The sequence below is a fragment of the Populus trichocarpa genome, chromosome 2, assembly GCF_000002775.5.
Source record: "Populus trichocarpa isolate Nisqually-1 chromosome 2, P.trichocarpa_v4.1, whole genome shotgun sequence".
In the NCBI taxonomy this organism is placed as follows: Eukaryota; Viridiplantae; Streptophyta; class Magnoliopsida; order Malpighiales; family Salicaceae; genus Populus; species Populus trichocarpa.
Window position 1 is genome coordinate 11,720,826 of NC_037286.2, and position 21,362 is coordinate 11,742,187.

Sequence of the window (21,362 nt, forward strand, 5' to 3'; positions counted from 1 at the left end):
ATTATTATTTAACATATTTTTTTTTAAGTGAAAACATATACCATATAAAAAAAATCATATTACTCTAAAAATTAAATTATTAAATTAAATTTTAAATATTATTTATATTATTTTTTAACAAGTATTTAACACCAAAGCAATTGTTACGGCCTAGAAAGCGAAGTGTATCCTTTTTCCCACAAGTCTGTTCAAATCGTCACCATCCATTCAGTGCCTCCTCTCCTTCTCTGCTAGTCTTTTAGAATCAACTTTGAGTCCACCTAAAGCGATTAGGATTCCAAATGGGTAGTTTTTATTTTTCTACTTTGGTTTATTTTTCCATTTTGGCATTGGATTATTCAACTCTTGCCATTTCTTGAAGAATCCTGATCTGGGGTCATTGTTACTCTCCTTGTTTATATTGTTTCTTGCCGTCTTTTCTTTAAAAATTTTTTTGCTGAACTTAAGTGGTAAATTCTCAAACTTTGATTGAAAATTCTTCAATATTTGGTGTTGGACTTGGTGTTTTTTAGTTTTGAGGAACTGAGTTCCAGAAGTCAGAAACTTTGAGAGGTGATGCAGTTGGGAGATGTTTGGTGCAACTATGAATTTAATCACAACAGCTATTGGTTTTGGTATGAGTGCTACTTTTATTGTGTTTGTTTGTGCAAGAATTATATGTGGGAGGATAAGAGGTACTGAGTCCAGGCAAATGTTTGAAATTGAGTCCAGAATTGATCCTGAACAGGTATTTTTAATTCTTCGTAACATGTTCATGTTTGGTAAGAATTGTTTTTCTGGATACAGACATCACTGGGATTTTAGGTGACATGCTGTCTTTCTTTTGATTTAGTAGCTTTTTCTTTCTTTTGTTATTTGGTTCAATGATTTTGTCGTGCATTGAATTTCTCCATGGAGCATCTTTTCACATGGTCACATGGCAACTGGGATGAAAGGGTGGGCTGGCATTTTATTTGTGGCATAAGTTTTGGTACATGTTTATAGCAATTTATTCACTAAGTTTTTGAATATTTATATGGATTCGATTGCGAAAATATTTTGCTCAAACTGAGATACCTTAGATTGGTAGAAGAAAGAATTCAAAAGATAGAGCAAAACAAATTCTGAGATTTCTCGTTTGGTATCAATTTGCAGCTGTCACTAAATTGGGAAGGAAAAAAAAATATACTTTGAATGAACAGCGAATTTCATTTATTTCCTCCCTAGAACAGGCTAGCCATAACATTAGGAAATTCAGAAGACACACAGAGCAAGCCAACACGCTGTGAATTAGTATTTCCCTTTTCTACTTTTTGAAAGTAAATTAAAACTTGAAATCGGAGCATTGGGTTTTTTACCTTCTATTTTTCTGGCAGCCAGAGCATCGTATTGGTGGTCTTGAACCAGTTCTGCTTGCTGCAATCCCCACTCTACGGTTCACCCATGAGGAATTCAGTTCTGCAGAAGATGCACAGTAAGTTTTGACACATTAAAATGGCCTATCTATATAGGGTTTTTGCTATATTTTGCAGAACATGCAGCTAGTTTGAGATTGAGGCTTTCTTCTTGTTGTTCCATAGCAAGCAAACATTTTTTTTTCCCCTCTAATCGATCAAGAAAATTTTGGTTCTTTGTTAGCCTCATATGTAAACGTAAAACGTACCTCCTATTAACTCGGTTTTCATATATGTGATGAAAACCAACAGACTTGAGGCTCTCCGCTTCTGCTTCCTTTTTCCTTCTGTTGTTCCCCGTTAGATTAAGATTCAATTATATTCATGTGTTGTATTCTCTTTACTTCCTGATGGACGAAGTACAGATAGAATTTTGTCGTTGTTATCAAAGTTAGTGCTGCTAACTCTACGGCTTAAAACTTGAGAGTATTATCAAAGTTGGTTTTGTGCTTTGAAATCCCGCCACCAATAGAGCCTGAGAGATCTTTTCAACAATTGAATACTGTGTTTTCTTCCTCGCGCCCTGTTTCTCCTCACTTTGAAGCTCAATATTTGGTGGACATTGTTGTTGCTATTCAGCTGTTTAGTTTGCTTCTATTGTGTTCAGTCAAACCTATAAAGAAAGTGAAGTCCTGATGCTCTTGACTTCAGTGTACCATCTGATATTCTCTGAATTAATCATAGATGAGACTCAATATATCTTCTTTCAACAGGTGCTCCATATGTTTAGGGGAATACCAAGAAAAGGAAGTATTAAGAATCATGCCCGGATGCGGCCACAACTTCCATCTCTCTTGCATTGATGTATGGCTAAGAAAACAGTCTACATGCCCAGTCTGTCGGTTCCCAATACAAGATTCTTTTGAAGCAAAGCACATGAGACAGACAGCAATCAGTATGGTCCAATCAATTGATAGTCCTGATACTCGAAGTGAACAATCTCGGCAATGGCTGCTGCCCAGCTATCAGGGTTCAGCGGGGAACCACAGTAATCAAAGGCATCTTGACCCTGTTCCTGGAAACCCTGAAATTACTCCTGGAGAATCACAAACAAGCCGTTCATGAACCAAACAAATTGTGAGGAATGCTTACATGTGTGCTTTGAGCCAACTTATACACTTCGAGACGTTGAATTACATGGTGGAACAGGTATATACGACTTGAGATTTTGTATATTTCATTGGTACATAGCACTTCTCGTGTCCTTCGCAGTAGAGTTACTCAGACTAAGTCAAATTCATTGTAAGAGAAATTCAATAATCTTAGAAGTTCAAAAAAGAAGCTTGAATCATCTTTAGCTTTTTCCTGCACATACTTTTCCAGATTTCAACACGTAGAATTTAGGAACTCCATATATATTGACATGGATGACTTCATACATTCGCAATTTATTGCGGAACTTTCTCCAGCCTTTAGGTTTGTTTCTGAACTCTCCTTCACTGGTTTGACTCATAATGTTAAAGTGTTGCTTTATTTGCTAGTATTTTTTAATTATTAAAAATAAATAAATAAATATTAGCATCCTCATAGAATTTATAGGCACAGAGATTCCTTAGTGAAACGCAGAAACCTGCTCCAATCACTTGCAGTTACAGGCACAAGGTTTCTTAACAGTCCGAGTTGCAAAAGCAAGGGGAACTACTGGTTAATGCAAAACGAACCCATTTTCACTGTGCAATAAAAGAGGATGTTCTTCTCTTCCCCTTCCATGTCGAAGAAGCTCTCTGTCAGCCTGCAACATTACTTCAATCCAATTTGAGATGTCGTATAATCTCTTCAATCACAGCACAAATCTGTTTATGAGGCTCAACTCAACACTGCATTCAATGTAAAATTATCGGTCATTACATTTTCATTCTGCATTATCAAGCAATTACAATGCATGACAATGTACAAGCATCACAATTCGTGTGAGAACATATTGGACTCCAGTCTAATGTTTCCAAGCTCGAGTTGTCTAATAGAAAGCTCCACATTGAGTCAACCAGAGCCGTGGAAAGCACAGCAAGACTGCCACGTGTCAATATAACATACGTTATTATCATAAGGACATGAATGTATGTGCTCCTAATCAGGACATGGATGTTAGATATCTTGGTTTCATCAAGATATGATTTATATATATAATTCTCTAATACACCTCAAGTGAAAGCCTTTTAAACTTGAAACCTGTTTATGCTCACCCTAACTTATGCTTAATTTTAGAGTAATATGATTTGTATATTATTTAAGGTATTGAGATTTGAACTCATAATCGTTTGGTCAATAAAGCTTTGATACTATATTAAATAACTATCTCACCAAACAATTTAAGTTATTGGGTTGAATTGATTCTTTGACATGACATAAAAGTCTTAATAATCAAATGGTCATGAGTTCAAATGTCATCATTCTCATTCTATCTTTAAATTAATAACATAAGATAATATGGATTTTTTTAAATTTCAATTCTAAAAAACAACACTAGATTTATTACATAAAGGGAGCACAACTAATAGTACTTGATAAAATAATCAATAAATAAAACATAATATTTAGAACCATTTTTGTCAACAACGGGGGCAAGACCCCATTCATTAGCATACAAGTATTCAAGTGAAGAATTAATGGCTTGAAAGTGATGTGTTGGAGAAATTAATTTTATGGGATTTATTAATGGCATGATATGAAGGTGTTGCTAGACTTCTTGAAAAACAAAGAGATAGACTTGCAGCTAAGAAGATGTTGAAAAATCTTGATGGAGGGATCGCCAAGGTGGTTCTGCCGCGTATCAAGAGATACTCGTGTCCCAGTAACTAAGGCTGAGATCAGAGCATGCTTATTGGTATCAAGAACAGGGAGCAGATAGACACTCTCAATGCAGTCACCTCGAAGCAGTTGCACCCCCGTGATAAGATCCTTCATAAGAAAAAATTCAACAGATATTCAATTATTCTTGGTAAATTTGTCAAATTAGATTTCTTTGAATGGATAGCACACACAGAGTGTTATCAATAATAAAAGACCTTTTAGGAGAGGGAAGACGCATAGATCCAGTGTGAGTAACATGCGAACCTATTCCATCTCCAGTAATAACCTCATTTTTCCCATCATATTCAGATGAATAATGAGGTTGGAGGGATCAGATGTTATATTATGAGAGGCACCTGAATCTATAAGCCACTTCTTCTTTTAACCATTTATGGTAGCGCAATTGGCGACCGCATCAACAGGACGATACTCGAGACATTGTTTGGCTATATGACCAGTTCGGTCACAAAGTTGACAAGTTAGTGTAAGACGATTACTGCGCTGCTGGGATTTTTTGTTAGGAGTTTTGCGATTGTTGGTTTTCTTAGAAGAATTACCTTTGTGATAGAAGTAATTAGTCGTGGTCACCAGGGTGGACGAGGGAGGGTATTTCCAGATGCTTGAGATAGGCTTCATGGCCAATGAGAAGATCATGAAGCTCCTTAAAAGTGAGGGATGTCTCCCGAGCCCGAATTATGGCTACAATGTCATGAAATTCAGAACCAAGTCCATTGAGGACATGAAGAGTAAGATTATCATTGGTTAAAGGTGTGTTAATGAGAGCAAGTTCATCAATCGTGGCTTTGATAGAATGCAGAAACTCAGAGACCAAGTGAATACTATGTTGGCTTAACACGAGTTCTTTCTTCAACTGCATAACCCTGGTCCATGAACAGTTGGCAAACAGACGAGTAAAGGTGCTCCAAGCATCTTGGGATGTGTCAACTATGGCCACAAGAGGCATGACAGTTTGAGACACAAACAATAAAATTCGCATTGAGAAGTAATTTAACCTGACAATACCAATATAGATATGCAGGAAAAATACAGGCAGTGGAAATATTGAAGAGGGAATTCGGGGCAGTTTGAGGTGGACAGGTTAAAGAACCATCCACTAAACTAAAAAGATCATAATTGATCATGAGTAAGGAGGTAAGTTAAGCATGCCATGAAGGATAATTTATGGTTGTTAATAGCTTACGGGCCGGAGCTGAGACGCAGTGTTGATAGCAAGCAAGAGGTAGAGTGGTGCCATTTTCTGAATTGGAGACGAGGTTAGGACTAGCATTGCCCTCTAAAAGAAAAGTGAACAAAACAAAAGTAAGTGATCATCCTTCTATATTTAATTAATTAATTTTATTTAATTAAAGAATAAATTTTGTTTTAAAATTTTTTTAACAAATAACAATAAATAAAAAAATCCGAGATAATCAATTAAATAAAAAAAGGATAAAACAAAAGATGCAAAAAGCAAAAAAAAATAAAAAAAATAAGAGCTCAATCTTCAATTAAATAAATGTTGAAGGATAGAATTGAAAAAAAAATATCAACTTAAAAAATGACAAAAACACCAAAGTAATCACAGGCCAACCCCCTAAAATTGGGTTAATTTCAAAAACTTTCAATCCATGAAATTCTAGACATGAGCTTAACCAAGAAACTTAAAAACCAGACCAATTAAATGTTGAATGATGAAATTAAGTAAAAAAATATCAATCTAAAAAATCTAGCAAAGAAAAAAAAACAACAATAAAAAGAATGAGGATGAAATATAATAGAAGAAAAAAATGGAGGGGTGAAATCACAAAAAAAAATCAATTCTAAAAATTATCTCAAAATGTATAAATAGAAATTAAAAGAATGAGGATCAAATTTGACAAAGCAAGAAATCGATTGAGTACGCAATCAAGATAAAATTTTAATTTAATAAATTAATTCAAATAAAACAAATAATAACCAAAAGAACATGCACTAAATCAAAAAGCAAGAGAAGTTTAGGGGTTGATTTGAAAAATTACAAGGCAACGCAAACACTGAAGAAGAGAAAGGGGAAAAAAAGAATTATTGGCGCCAAACTAGAAATCTTTTATATGCACAAGCCGCTAGGTGATGGATTAAACACCAAGACTAATCGAACGCCACACTGAAACTACTATTTTAGCCACAGGAATTAGCCACACGCGCTGTCCAACGTTGGCGAAACGGCTGACATGTGATCGATATGCATCAACATATCTTTTTAAAAAAAAATTAGGGGTTGATTTGAAAAATTACAAGGCAACGCAAATACCGAGGAAGAGAGGGGAAAAAAATAATTATCGGTGCCAAACTGGAAATATTTTATGTGCACACGCCACTGGGTGATGGATGAAACACCAAAACTAATCGAACGTCACCCTGAAACGACTATTTTAGCCACAAGAATCAGTCGCACGCCCTGTCCAACGTTGGCGAAACGGCTGACATGTGCACGCGCTGGGTGATGGATGAAACACCAAAACAAATCGAACGCCACCCTGAAACAACTATTTTAGCCACAGAAATCAACCGCACGCACTGTCCAACGTTGGCGAAACGACTGACATGTGATCGACACGCGTCAACATATCTTTTTTAAAAAAATTTAGGGGTTGATTTGAAAAATTACAAGGCAACGCAAACACCGAGGAAGAGAGAGGGGGAAAAAGAATTATCAGCGACAAACTGAAAATCTTTTATGTGCACACGCCGCTGGGTGATGGATGAAACACCAAGACTAATCGAACGCCACCCTGAAACGACTATTTTAGCCACAGGAATCAATCGCACGCGCCGTCCAACGTTGGCGAAACGACTAACATGTGATCAACACATGTCAACATATCTTTTTAAAAAAAAATGTAATGTATTAAAAGACTAAATTTCCCCACACCAACTAATTAATAACAAAAAACCAACAATGCAATGACAAAAATACTATCTTACCAAAGGGTTATGAAATTAAACTACGACAGTGACGTCTTTTAAATGTGCTAATCAAATGAAAAATATGAAAACCCTACCATTGTTAGGTTTTTTTTTTTACTATAAAGGGTAGATACATTATTTTACCATGCACATCTTATATGAAAATACAAAAATAACCTCAAATGACAACATAACAAGTTATTATTTTCAAGGTATTAATGTAAATCTATTATTCTATTAGAACATAAAATATCCGTCTTGTCCCCGTCCCCGGTTAATTTTAAAATTTCAAAATAATCCCATTGCAAAAACAATTCTATCCTCAACCATTAGTCTATAAATTATTTTTTTCAAGACCGAGAAGATAAAAACACTATTTTGCCCGAGGTGCAATTTATCTAGATCAATAGTGTTTTCACCTTGTTTTTTCAGTTTGTTTTTTTTATCATCGAGCCCCCATAATGAAGATTTACTTAGTGCTCAGCATAAAAGTCATGGACAAGGTGTTAGAATTGTGGAGTCATCCAACTAGCTGCGAGACAGGTTGCCTATTTGTGCACGGACCATTTCTGAACCTGTGGTTAATTTTAACCTTAGTATGAACCCTAGTAATGAAATGGGCCCTTTTGGCCAATGGGGTGAAGCCACATGATTATCGTACATGACACGTGTGTCTCATGGAGAAAATCCAATCACAAGGTGACAACTCCCCCCCTCCACACCAGGAGGAATGGAGGTTTGGGAATCTGCACTCTGCAGCGACCCCTGTAGACGACGATGATGACGACTGTAGTCCCAATCCAAGGGCCACGCGTTGGTCATTAAGGACAAAAACTTCTGTTTCCCAAACCCCCAATAAGTTAAAAAAAGAAAATTAATTAGGAATCAAGCGATGTTAAGTATAATTAGAATGGGACAAGTTGGCGTGGAATAAGATCAGAAGATAAGACGAAGATATGGGACCCACGGTTCATTCTATTTCCAAGCGCTAAATTCCAACGGTATTTTAATTAGATAAACTAACTTCCCGCCGGATTTTAAAAATTGGGGATCCAACGTTCCAAATCCGGTCTTGATTTACAAGCTGACAAATTAGACCGCCTTTTCTCTGTCGGCTTCTCTCTGTACCTTTTGCTGCATCATTAAGAGCATGATTGGTAACACGACTGCATTCCTAAAAAAAATTAAATTTTTTTGTTTTGCTAAAATTTAATATGTGCTGATGTCAAAAATAATTTTTAAAAAATGAAAAAATATCATTGGCATGTATTTTAACTCAAAAAGTTATTTAAAAAGCACCCGCAACCACACTATCAAACACGCTCTAAGTCACTTGGCTCGGCTTCTTGTCCTTGATTAAGCCCCTAGTTTGCTTCTTAAGTTCTAGGTCTTCAAAGTTCAGAAGGCGATGGAATTGAAATATTAATGGGATAAAATCAATGAGTTTAATGTTGAAAAACCATTATGTGAAATATATACAATATTTTTTTTTTGTTGCGGACAAATTAAGACATAGAAGATCAAAGTGTAAAACACGGAAAAATTTCATTACCATTCTAGATTTTGATTACAAAATTCATTTCTATTCTCTTACTTTTTCTTCTCAACTTTCATAGTCTTTATGATTTTTTAAAATTTAATTTTGATCTAAAAATTTAATTTTTAATTTATAGTCCCTGTATTTAAGAAAGATGAGAGAAAGTCATTAAATTTCAACAAAAAAAAAAGTCATCAGTTGATATAAATTATGAATACTTAAAAAGTTGATTTTGGTGTCCAAATGTTCCATTAAATAAGAAGAGTTTGGTGATGATTGTTTTTAACCTCAATATTACCTAAAAGAACATATTGAAGTCGAGAACAAAAAATTACTTGATTTGATTTTGTATTTTTTGATCTTTTATTGGATTTTTAGCTTGATAAATGCAAGGATGCAAAGATTAAGTTGCGCTTTCTCACGTCTCATGAACAATAAAAAAAAGAGAAAAAAAGTTATTGTATTTGCCCCTATCATATTCCATGTTATTTCAATGGTTTTAAATTGATAAATCCAAACCAAATTTTGCAAAACATAGTATTAATGTAATGCACACCGCGTATAATGCTAGTATGAGGTTTAAAATTATGTTAACATAGCATGAGAGGATGGAATTGAATGAAAAAAATGTCAAGGGACGAAAATGAATAACAATGAAAGGATTAAAAAGTAAAAAAAGAAGAAGAAAAAGGAGCAACCCAGGTGCATGGCAGCAGTCCGCTGTACACCTGGGTCTATTTGAACAATGAAAGAAATAAGAAAGACGTGGCAAGGCTCTCTTTAAAAATATGTGTGCATACTTCAAAGATACAATATTTTTTGTCATGTGTATGATTATATACACTTTTTTTTTACAAAAATAAAAGGCATATTTTTTTAAAAAAAATCAGTGTAAATATTATCAAAGTCATTTCCTATAATCATACAATGTGATTATTCTATTTCAATATCGAGTCAATCTAAAGTAAAAAAAAAAAAACAAATATGTTCTAAAAACCGAGCCAAACTGAAAAACCAAGTCAAACCAGTTTGAATCAATTTTTGTTCTAAAAAACCAAACCAAACCGAAACCGGTCGGTTTGAGCCGATTTCGGTTTTTTTTAAAAAAATTCAGTTTAATTATTTTTTTTTATAAAAAACAAACCGAACTGAAAATGATAATTTCTATTTAAAAGGGTAACAAATACTGGAATGAAATTTGAATTTTTAATGCCTTGTTTTTAAATTGAAAAAAAATAATGATTACGAAATATTTTAATCAATCGTGGCCGTAGTAAAAATAATGAATATGATTTGTGGTGGTGGAGAAAAAAAATGAATATTATAGTAATAATAATAATATATTTTAAAAAATTAAGGTAATCATCACAATCACAAAAGGAGACAATGAAAGATAAGTAGCGGGGAAGGTAGAAAGAGTAACGGCGACGGCCATGATGATAGAAAAATGGTGGTGTAAAAATAATAATAATTATTATTATAATAATAATATATTTATATGAGAAAAATGTTACTACCATCATGAATGATGGCGACGACAAGTAGTTTATACATATAATGAATAAAAATGACATATCATTTAAAATATATATTTTCATTCATTATTTTTATTATGACCTCTCTCATGAACATAAGATTATATTTAATTTTCATTTTAAATATCATTCTTATACTTATTTTTTAAACTGAGAATAAAAGTTTATACTCATTTATATTCTTACTAACCGGGATATAATTCTATTTTACAATCCCCCAAATGTGGACAGCTCAACCATGACCCCACGAGGATGACTTCTATATATGAAACAAATAAGAGGTTAATAATTGAAATATTAAATTATTGTTTCCTTTGAGTGATAAGAACTGATTAATTAAAATTAGCGCATGATTAATTGTATGAGATAAAATGTTTCTTTAGGAGTACGGTTGCAGTTATTTTTTAAAATATTTTTCATGTTAAAATACATTAAAATAATTTTTTTTTATTTTTAAAAAATTATTTTTGAGATCAGTGCATCAAAATGATTCAAAATATATATAAAATTTAATTTTTTACAAAAAAAAATTTAATTTTTTTAAAATACAAGTTCACCCACTTTTGCAAACGGGCTTTCAGCATACATATGGATGGATTAGTCACCAGCCAGGTCATTAAGCTTAAGCCACTGCTTGAAGCACTCTGCAAAGTAATGATTAGAGCTAAAATCTAATGCAAAAAAAAAAAAAAAACAAATAATTGAGATGGGTAACTGCCTACACTCACAAACTTATTGGAACCATAGCCACCTTTATATACATGGTGCTAAATGCTAATCACTACCTAATTGTGGGCTAATACCCTCTATGCATTTTCCACCTGCAACATATATATGCAGTCCTAAAAAAGACCTAATCACGGCTCAGATAAGTTTAGCCTGTTTAAACTTAATTGTTATAATTTGCTGTTAATGGCAGAGCCTGAAACACTGAAAAACCCTACTACTGCGACCACAAACAAGGCACAAGCAACCAAAGGCCCTACAGCTAGGAGATTTGTTGGAGTCAGGCAAAGGCCATCCGGAAGATGGGTAGCTGAAATAAAGGATTCATCTCAACGTGTAAGGTTATGGTTAGGAACGTATGATTCGCCTGAAGCGGCAGCTAGAGCCTATGATGAAGCTGCTCGTGCCCTACGGGGAGGGAATGCCAGAACCAATTTTGCTTCGGTTAATCCTAGCTTAAACCAGTCTGGATCGTCCCCTTCTAATGGTGGGTTCAACATGCCAGAGTCTGATGGGAGGCACAGTCTTAGCTTCTCTTCGTTGAAGGCTAGATTGAGCAAGAATCTACAGAGTATCATGGCTAGGACGACAGAGAATAAGTCAACAAAAAATAGAGTGAGTGACCACTTTACTTTTGCTAATATATTCCACTGTAGGAGCTACCAATACCAAAACCCGGTGGATACGAAGAACATTCAGAAAGTTGTGCAGCCAAGCATCATTGTGCCCCGTGTATCAGGTCATGAGCCTTCTTATTCCTGGGAAACATCTAGTGTTTCAGATTGTAGCAATGGATGGATCGGATTCAGACAACATGGGCTTGATTCAGATGGATCTGATATTGGAGAAGTCATCACTGTTAATGCTGATCAAATGATGGGTTGGATTGATAGCCCAGATGCCAGTACTTGTTGTGGAGAGTGTTCAAGGAGTAAGAGGTTCAAGGTTTCTTCTTCTGTTGTCGTTCCTCCAACCTTTAGTGGGTCTCCATCCTTTTGTGCGTCTCCTTCCTTCAGTGGCTCTGCATTTCATGGTGAGAACTAATGGCATATGGAAAAATGGAAGTCGGATCGATGGTAACTGCGTCGTTCATGGAATGTGATGAAGATGTTAGCGAATATGTCTTATAATCAATGATTATAGGTGATATTTATTATTTTGTATGTGTAAATATATTTATTATATTCATCAAATATATATTTTATTAATTAATCTAATATTTGATTAATGAATCTAGAGTAAAGATAAAGTTATTGATATAAAAAAACTTTGAAAAAAAAATATAAAGATATTATAATTACGGAATTTCTATTACACTCAAAACATTATTTCTAAATGTTCATGGTCAGTACTCTATTAAGACTTGACATTAATAGGAGTCAGTGAGACTGATACATATCATGTTTTTTCTTTATGAAATGAAGTAGTTGTTCTTATAAGTTAAGGTAAGACGAATATATAAAAGTAATATGTAGCAGCTTGTAGGATGAAATGTACACTGCATAACCCACATGAAAATTCTCATATGGAGAGATCATTTGTGTTTATGAAAAGACCCACATGACGATTACGTAAGTGATCCTTAAACTTGAAATCATTAAGTTATTTTATATAAGAAGTGTTATGTTTTGATTCTATTACTCGTTATTCTAATCAAGGGTAACAAATAGATAAATATTGGATATAACATGAACTACATGAAGACATTTAAATAACCAAGAGAGAGTTTATCATCCTAGATGAATTAGAAAAAACATTTTATCTGTTCTCAAATAGTATTGATTATAAATCCTCACGCAAAGTATAATGAAATTTTAAAAAAAAATTCAAATCTTATTCAAAAAAAAATTCATAACTACCAAATATAAAAAATTAATCTGCTTTTCAAAAACCTACTTTTCATAGAATCCACTTTATAAAAAAACTAATTTTCAGCAAAGGCTAAGAAATAAGAGTGACAAAAGACAATGCCACAGTTTGGTAGCCTCTGTCTGGCTTCTTAAAAAAAAAAGGAAAGTTAAATTCAGAAAACAAATCCTGTGTCAGTTATATGGCATGAAGTTTATGTCAGACCTCTGTTTTTTTATACATCACTGTTGAGAGTGTGCTTTGTTTGTTTCACAGCCTGTTGCCAGGATACTGAAGCATGCGCATACATATAATATTTTCCTTGTAATGCGAGAGCATACAAAGCAAAACAAACCATAAAACATAAAAGCATAACCTTCGAGCATGAAAAAAACAAAGAAATAAAGTTTAATGACCAAAGTATAATATTATTTCATGAACAGTGGATGGATGCACAATATTTTTTCCCATCTTTTTTTAGCTTTTTCGTCAACTGTATTAACTGTTTAAGAATTAAACAACATTATTTTAATGTAACTTAATTTTAGGCTGTCCAAAACCAATATATATATTAACGACATAGTTTGTTTAATTTCCACACGTATGTTTTAATATTTGATGAGCATAATTCACACAAAAAAGCTCAGCTCAGAGGATCCTTCGATACTTACTGGTGAATGAGAGAATAAGCTTTAGAGGCTATGTTTTCTGTATGTATACTTATAGGGCTTAAAGAAGATGATTGTTGTGAGGATAGTAAAGATAACCTATACTTTAAGGTTTAATGCAGAATCTGTATAGCGTTTAATTTTTAATTTTTTTTTTGATACCAGCAAATCAAAATAATAAAAAAATATTAATTTAAAATAAAAAAATTAAATTTTAACAGAAAAACATGTTAAAATTTACTCCCAAACAATACCTTTATTTGAATTACTTCTATTCTATTGGGTTTTGACATCCAAGAACGCTAATTATAAGATTACCGAGAAGATGAGCATAGGAAAATCTCAATGCCGAAAATATTAGATCTGGGTTTGACTTTTGAGTAGTACTTTATATTTTTTAAAATATTTTTATTTAAAAATATATTAAAATAATATTATTTTTCTTATTTTTTTAAATTTAATTTTGAAATTAGATAATTAAAAAAAATAATTTAACAAAAAAAAACTTTTTTAAAAAAACACGCGGCCAGACAGCCTCTGGGACAGACAATGACCTCTTCTCTTTTTTAGGAGAAAGAGAGAAACTCTCGAGTTTCAAAACAAAAGAAAATGACGCCATATTTCCACGAAAACGCTGTCGTATTGTTACCATTTTGTTCCCTTGAGCATCCTGTCTTTCTGGCTGTCTAGTGTCTATGCTGCCTATCTTCAATTTCTGATTTGCAGTTCGTCCAGTTACGCTGCCTATCCTAGGGTTTCTCTTCTGTGTTTCTGCCTCACAAAGACAACCAGGTACTCTCTTGCTGCGTTTCTTTACTCCAGTTTTATTTGCCTGGCTCTATATTTCTATTTATTAATTTCTTTGTGGCCTTGGACGATAAGCTTTGCTCGAATTGCCAGGGAGAATGAAGGCTATATTTTGCGGCAATCTTGATTACGACGCGCGCCAGTCTGATGTCGAGCGTCTTTTTAGAAGATATGGGAGGATTGATAGGGTGGATATGAAGTCTGGTTAGTCAATTTTATTTTGTTTTTTTATATAATGTTGATGCCTGAGAATAGATCAAAAAATAAAGTAACTGGTACATTTTGCTGGATGTTGTTTGGTATGTCATTTACTTTTCTTGATGATGGAATAAAGTCTTTGTAAGGCGTGATGATCCTCTCGCCTGCCCACATGAGTCATTGAACTTTGCAAATTCAGAAACTAGGGCAAAAGGATTTACTTGTGTTTCCTACTCTGGACATCGCAAAGTTGCTACAGAGGATGTAAGGCGCAATGATCCTTTCAACTGGCCACGTGAGGCATTGGGCATCATGGTTTGCTCCCTATTTCTAGACAGATGCCTGTCCGGGCCAAATGGAAAGATCTCCAGAGCATTTGGATTTCTGAGACTGTGATTGGAAGACGGAGCTGGGACATGTTAGTGTTTTGAGTTTTTGTAGATCAACCTATGTCATATCCTGTGTCTATCACAAGCCCTTTAAACCATAGCAACCACTATGAGTGTGGCACACTAATTAGCCCGCTGCTTTGCTGCATTTGGAGATGGCAGGACAATTATGGTAGAGCTTATGTGCCATCATGTTGATGTCCTGTTGGGAATTTAGTGCTTATTTTCCTTGTATAAATAGTCTAAAAGATGTGAGCTACAACTGTGAATTCTAGGCGGGGAATGAGGGATGCTGATATTTTGAACATGTAGTTGGCACTTTGGCACCAAGAAAATTTTAGTTTGAATGCACTTGAAAATGAGATTTTCCCCTTTTTTTATTTTTTTTTCACGCCATTCACTCTTCCCATAGCTGTTAGGGAAAGGTCTTGAACTGATGTCTTAAGGGTCAATTTGTTCTTTGGAAATAATTATTTTTGGATGCATATTAGTTTTCCTATTGGCTGAAAGCAACACTTTTTTCTTCAGCATGTGAACCCAATATACTCAAAGATTTCTTTGACGCAGGATTACTTGGAATGTCCATGCTCTTCTTGGATGGATATGCTCCTCTGCATTTCTTTTTGTGGCATGTTTTCAAGCATCATCTTCTTCTTGTCTTTTTTCCACAAGAACCAACCTGATCCACCATGGAACTGTCTTCCTTCATTCCCTGAGACACCATTGCCTTAATTTCCTCATGAGTTTTGGTCAATGTCCTGATTTTGGAATCATTCAGCATAGAAATCATGATGATCTCAAAGCCAATGACAGGTGTCATATTACCTCCCAACAGGTCTTCTTTTGGATCTATTTTTAAAAAACTAAATTTTGTTGGGATTTTCTCATGGTGTATAATGTCTACATTAAAGGATGCTTGACTCAAGATGATCTTTCTTCTGGGTTGTAACTGTGTTTTCCTGGTCACTTGACACTCTGGTTTTGTAGGATTTGCTTTTGTCTATATGGAGGATGAAAGAGATGCCGAGGATGCCATCCGTAGGCTTGACCAAACAGAATTTGGGAGAAAAGGACGTCGTCTACGTGTTGAGTGGACTAAGGTAGGTTTGGTAGTTACTTAAGGTGTGTAAGCCTTGGAGTCTATTTGTTTCATAGTATTTTTGCATTCCATATCTTGGTGTGGTGGGGACAAAGGACCCAAAACACTGTTCACGCACTCGTATGATCATAGATGATGGAGGGTAGCCCAAACCGTTGAGAGAATGGGCTTTAGCTAATGATTTGATTTTATTTATTTAAACTTTTAGTTGAGGTTTATTAATTAGATTTTACTTGTTGGGCTTGATTTGATAATTGTTGGGTATTTTATTTAGTGGGTTATAAGCTTAATTAGTTGTTCTAGTTTGGATTTTAGTATTTCTATTCTATTTTTTTTCTAAATGTTTGACAGTTTTGATGAATTGAATAAAAATTGCAAAGTTGTAGACTTTTCAACCCCTATTCTTCTCTTCTTCAACCTTTTCTTCTCTTTCTTTGGCTTCTTCTTCGTAGCTTATTCTTTTCTCTCTTCTTTAGCTTTAAATCTCTTTTATCCCGCATCATGGTTTATATTGGCTCCATACACAGGTATGCATATATGTGTTCGTACAGAAACTGTATCTATATGTGTATTAAAAACGTGACCTTCATATTTAAGTTTGCAAGTATGTGTTGTTTAAAATCTCTTTGTTCTGGCCTCCAAAGAATATAAGAACGCCAGGCATAACTTGACATTTAGCATATTCATGAAATTTTGGTTAATCCTCTTATCCCCTTTCTCCCTCTCTTGACCCTCTCTTCTTGTGTGTGCAACTCTCGCAATTGCTTCTGTTTGTTTTTCTTTACTTTCTCAAGGATTGGTTTCAGTGTTAAATGGGAAAAATGTATTCACTTCATATATACATTGTTGTATGTTTTTTTTCTATAATTAATCAAATCAACCAAAATTGTGTATTGCAGCAAGAACGTGACAGTAAGCCTGCTGGTTCAAGAAGATCATCAGCTAATATGACTCCATCAAAAACTTTGTTTGTCATTAATTTTGATCCAATTCATACCCGAACTAGGGATCTGGAGAGGCACTTTGATCCTTATGGAAAAATATTGAGCACAAGGATTAGGAGGAATTTTGCATTCGTTCAGTATGAGTTACAGGAAGATGCTACTAAGGCATTGGAAGCAACTAATATGAGGTTGATTTTTTCTTAATAAATTTTCTAGCTGCTTGCAGTCTCATTTAGTAGCCTCATTCAAACTTTGTCTTAGTAATTATCAATAACAGATGTGATTAAGTTGCTGTGTTAGTTGTTTTGCTTTCTTGGTTAAAACAAAATAATCTAACCAGGTTTAATATGCTTCAGTGCAATAACTTATTGTTCAATGTGTGAGACAGTCCAAAGAAACCCATTAAGTGACCATATGAAAGGTTTTCATTGACAAGTGTTTCCAAACTCCCATTGGCATTTTCACTTTTGCCACTTTTGAAAGTTTTTTTCAAAAACTTGTGCTTATTTTAGTGCTTTCTATTTTGATACTGTGTTGCAGCAAGTTGATGGACCGGGTCATTTCAGTGGAATATGCTGCTCGAGATGATGATGAAAGAAGGAACGGGTACAGTCCTGAGAGAAGAGGCCGTGACAGATCTCCTGACAGAAATTATAGTCGTGAACGATCCCCAAGTCCATATCGTAGAGATAGGGGTAGCCCAGACTACGGCCATGGACAGAATACAAATGCCAGACCTCAAAGAGGAAATCATGCTTATGAAAAAGCTGAAGGTCCTGAAAATGAAAGATACCGCAGGTTCATATTATCCTCTACCAGCAATTCTCAGTTATTTTTGCTTTGTGCTCATTTTATAATTTTTCAATGCTGTACCATGATGTGAATATGCCGTGTTTACAAGCATTTTGACCATATTATTTACATTGCAGCCGTTCCCCACCATCTCGGGAAAGGTCACGCTCTTGAGAAAAAGCAGAAGGTTTGATAGTCTGTTTGTTGGACTGTCCTTCTCTATCTTTTGACCAGTCAATTCAGGTAGCTGGGCTACTCCGGTGATGTGCATTTTGTATCAGCGACTTTCTTTCTTTCTTTTTTAAGACAGTGATTTTGACATTGATATGCTGTTGATTTGGTTAGCTCTAGAGGCTTCTTGTGTTTTGACATGGTTTGTGATGTTTCATATTTAATAATTTCGTAGAGATTTTGGTGCGATCTTTCTCAAGTCACATTCTTGGTCCTAGTGCGGTTCTGGATGAGTGCAAATAAAGCTGGGACTTGGAATGTTGAATAGAAGTTGGAGAGCTATTGCTTGTAATTGTAACTGTAATTGTGTACCATTGTTGTTGTCATTCCATCCCTTTTCTTGGAGAAGAACAGTTTCTACTTTCGAGTGGAGAAATCATTTGTTTAGGCAATTGACACTGAAATCATTGGGCCTTTGTTCAATGACAACAGTGAGGATTACAAAATGTCATTATAGGTTTTTGTGGACATCGTTTTGCATGCATGCATGCAAATATTTGAATGAGTGAGCTTGCATGTGTTATTGTTTTCGAGAGTGAAATTGCCTATCTTTCTTGTGGTGATTGTGGAAATGATAGATTAGGTTTCTGGTGGCAACTTGCATGAATTGGTTTTTGTCGATTTGGGTCAGACCTTGTCAGCCAAAGTTCCACCTTGATTTGTATACAATTCTACCAAACTTGGAAGGCAAACCTTCCCTCCTCCTCCTCCTCCTCCTTTTCTTTTTTGGTGGTAGGTTTTTAATTGGTCATGATACTTTTTTAACTGCTTAATGCCGTTTCCTTGCACTTGCATGAAGGAATTTATCTGTCCAAAGCATCACCGATTATAATTACTCACGAGATGACATGCACGCGCGCTGCCGCGGGCTTATAAAACAAATACACTTGATAGTGTTATAATTGTGAACCAGCGCTAGATAAGTAATAGCAATTAAAGGTATGATGGAGCAAATATTTCATGATGAAAAAAAAGTTGTGTTGGCGATTCAAAACTTAGAGACTGAACAAAATGATTTATAGCAATTTACAGTGTTTTGTGATGAAAGATACAGTGCTTTCGCCACATGATTTAGCTTTTCAGTTAATAAAAAGAAAAAAAAATTACAAAGCTAAATTCTCTATCAACTTAATATTAAAAAAAAAACCAACAAAGATAAAAAAAATTACAAAGCTAAATTCTCTACCAACTTAATATTAAAAAAAAAACCAACAAAGATAATTTTGGAAGGAAAAAAACCCATGAGAAAAGGCATTGTAGCAATTGACAATGTTTTGAGAGGAAAACTATAACACTTTTCCCAATAAAATTAAATAAAAAACATTTAGAGAAACATTGTAACAATCCACAGTGTTTTGTGAGAAAAACTACAACGCTTTCCTCATATGATTTAGTTTTATTGTAATTATAATTCTTAACCAACTCAATATTAAAAAAAAAATCGACAAAGATAATTTTGGAAAAAATCATAAAAAAATCACATGAAAAAACACTGGAACAATTCACAGTGTTTTAAAGAAGAAAAATTACAAAGTTAAATTCTTAATCAGCTCAATATTAAAAAAAAAATCGATAGAGACAATTTTATAAAAAAAAATAACAAAACAAACACCAAAAAAAAGAAAAAAAAATCATGTTGGAAACACTGTAGCAATTCACAGTGTTTGTGATGAAAGCTACAGTGCTTCCCCACATGATTTAGCCTTATTTGTAATGATTTGTAATTGTAATTCACAAACAACTCAATATTAAAAAAATAAAATTCAAGAGGATAATTTGAAAAAAATTATAAAAAAAACCATATGGGAAAAAACACTGTAGCAATGGACAGTAATTTTCAAAAAAAGTTATAGTGCTTTCCTCACATATTGTAACTGCAATTTTAAACCAGCTCAATATTAAAAAATAAAATAAAATAAAGATAATTTTGGAGGGAAAAAAACCATGCGGAGAAACACTGCAGCAATCAACAATGTTTCAAAGAAAAAAATTACAAAACCAAATTCTCAATTAGCTCAATATTAAAAAAAAAATCGACAAATATAATTTTGAAAAATAAAGAAATAAAATAGAAAAACTAAGTGGAAAAACATCGCAGCAATCCACAGTATTTAAAAAAAAAAAAAGCAAAAATTTTAACCAGGTCAATATTTAAAAGGTAAAATCAACAAAAATAATTTTGGAAAAAAAATAAATAAAAAAAAAAAGGAAAAGTTAGCCAAAAAAAAAAAGAGAAAAAACACTGTGGATTACTGTTGTAATCCACAATGTTTTGTGAGTGGGGGAACAGTGAATCCCCCACACGGTATAGTTATATGTATAATAGCTTTATTTGTAATGACTTGTAATTGTAATTCACAAACAACTCAATATTAAAAAAATAAAATTAAAAAGGATAATTTGAAAAAAAAATTATAAAAAAAACCATATGGGAAAAAACACTGTAGCAATGGACAGTAATTTTCAAAAAAGTTATAGTGCTTTCCTCACATATTGTAACTGTAATTTTTAACCAGCTCAATATTAAAAAATAAAATAAAATAAAGATAATTTTGGAGGGAAAAAAACCATGCGGAGAAACACTGTAGCAATCAACAATGTTTTAAAGAAAAAAATTACAAAACCAAATTCTCAATCAGCTCAACATTAAAAAAAAATCGACAAATATAATTTTGAAAAATAAAAAAGTAAAATAGAAAAACTAAGTGGAAAAACATCGCAGCAATCCACAGTATTTAAAAAAAAATTACAAAGTAAAAATTTAAACCAGGTCAATATTTAAAAGGTAAAATCAACAAAAAAAAATTGGAAAAAAAATAAATGAAAAAATAAGAAAAAAATAAGAAAGTTGAAAAAAATAATTTTGCAAAAAAAAGAAAAAAAAAGAAGGAAAAGTTATTAAAAAAAAAAGAGAAAAAACACTGTGGATTATTGTTGTAATCCACAGTATTTTGTGTGTGAAGAAACAGTAAATCCCCCACAATATTTAGTATATTTGTTAATGTCGTAGCTCCCTTTGTTTTTTTGTGTAAAACCTTTTAAAGCATTAGTTAGTTGGTCTATTAAAGGGCCCCCACTGGCATTCTATATGAAAAGCCAAGAATCTCTCTTAAATGCATCCGCTGTATATAATACTATATATATATATATATATATATATATATATATATATATATATAATTTAAATAAATAATGTTTTGACCTCAATATTAAAAACGCTTCTTATGTGAGGTCAAGGAGTTGTTAGCATTAACAACAGCTAATCATTACATAACCACTTCAATTATCATGGCCCCTGTTTTTATATATCGAAATTAATATGTATATATATGGAAATTAAAAAAGAAACCATGCAAAATTATGGTTTTTAAGGATATTTTAACCAAAATTAAGAAATCGAACCCTCTTAAACCTTTGTA

At 33.5% G+C, this 21,362-nt stretch overlaps 3 protein-coding genes across 6 annotated transcripts; all 3 read left to right on the forward strand.

Moving 5' to 3' along the window:
* The first annotated feature begins 101 nt into the window (after nucleotides 1–101).
* Nucleotides 102–2,743, forward strand: LOC7494034 (RING-H2 finger protein ATL39). The gene is made up of 3 exons (XM_002301284.4): nucleotides 102–727; nucleotides 1,356–1,453; nucleotides 2,147–2,743. Exons 1-3 carry the CDS (start codon nucleotides 569–571, stop codon nucleotides 2,496–2,498), a joined length of 609 nt encoding a protein of 202 aa, XP_002301320.2. The 5' UTR covers nucleotides 102–568; the 3' UTR covers nucleotides 2,499–2,743.
* Nucleotides 2,744–11,153: 8,410 nt separating this feature from the next.
* LOC18096346 (ethylene-responsive transcription factor RAP2-12) lies at nucleotides 11,154–12,011 on the forward strand. Its single transcript, XM_006386525.2, has one exon. The coding sequence runs from the start codon at nucleotides 11,154–11,156 to the stop codon at nucleotides 12,009–12,011; it is 858 nt and encodes a 285-aa protein (XP_006386587.2).
* A 2,053-nt stretch (nucleotides 12,012–14,064) lies between these two features.
* LOC7494037 (serine/arginine-rich splicing factor RS41) lies at nucleotides 14,065–18,411 on the forward strand. 4 transcript variants are annotated; one of them, XM_024594637.2, is made up of 6 exons: nucleotides 14,065–14,275; nucleotides 14,366–14,494; nucleotides 15,865–15,977; nucleotides 16,876–17,108; nucleotides 17,461–17,718; nucleotides 17,850–18,411. In XM_024594637.2, the coding sequence occupies exons 2-6, from the start codon at nucleotides 14,389–14,391 to the stop codon at nucleotides 17,884–17,886; spliced, it is 747 nt and encodes a 248-aa protein (XP_024450405.1). In that variant the 5' UTR covers nucleotides 14,065–14,275; nucleotides 14,366–14,388; the 3' UTR covers nucleotides 17,887–18,411. The 4 variants fall into 4 exon arrangements, with proteins under 4 accessions (XP_024450405.1, XP_002301323.2, XP_024450407.1 ...); XM_002301287.4 differs by having other exon boundaries at nucleotides 14,384–14,494; XM_024594639.2 differs by lacking the exon at nucleotides 14,065–14,275 and adding an exon at nucleotides 15,445–15,712 and having other exon boundaries at nucleotides 14,360–14,494.
* The last annotated feature ends 2,951 nt before the right edge of the window (nucleotides 18,412–21,362 follow it).

Excerpts from the sequence above, each read along its gene's own strand:
- LOC7494034 (XM_002301284.4), top strand. The coding sequence starts at position 569 with ATGTTTGGTGCAACTATGAATTTAATCACAACAGCTATTGGTTTTGGT. Across the intron at positions 728-1,355 it reads CCAGAATTGATCCTGAACAG|CCAGAGCATCGTATTGGTGG; the intron begins GTATTTTTAATT and ends TTTTTCTGGCAG. Across the intron at positions 1,454-2,146 it reads AGTTCTGCAGAAGATGCACA|GTGCTCCATATGTTTAGGGG; the intron begins GTAAGTTTTGAC and ends TTCTTTCAACAG.
- LOC18096346 (XM_006386525.2), top strand. The coding sequence starts at position 11,154 with ATGGCAGAGCCTGAAACACTGAAAAACCCTACTACTGCGACCACAAAC.
- LOC7494037 (XM_024594637.2), top strand. The coding sequence starts at position 14,389 with ATGAAGGCTATATTTTGCGGCAATCTTGATTACGACGCGCGCCAGTCT. Across the intron at positions 14,495-15,864 it reads TAGGGTGGATATGAAGTCTG|GATTTGCTTTTGTCTATATG; the intron begins GTTAGTCAATTT and ends CTGGTTTTGTAG. Across the intron at positions 15,978-16,875 it reads TACGTGTTGAGTGGACTAAG|CAAGAACGTGACAGTAAGCC; the intron begins GTAGGTTTGGTA and ends TGTGTATTGCAG.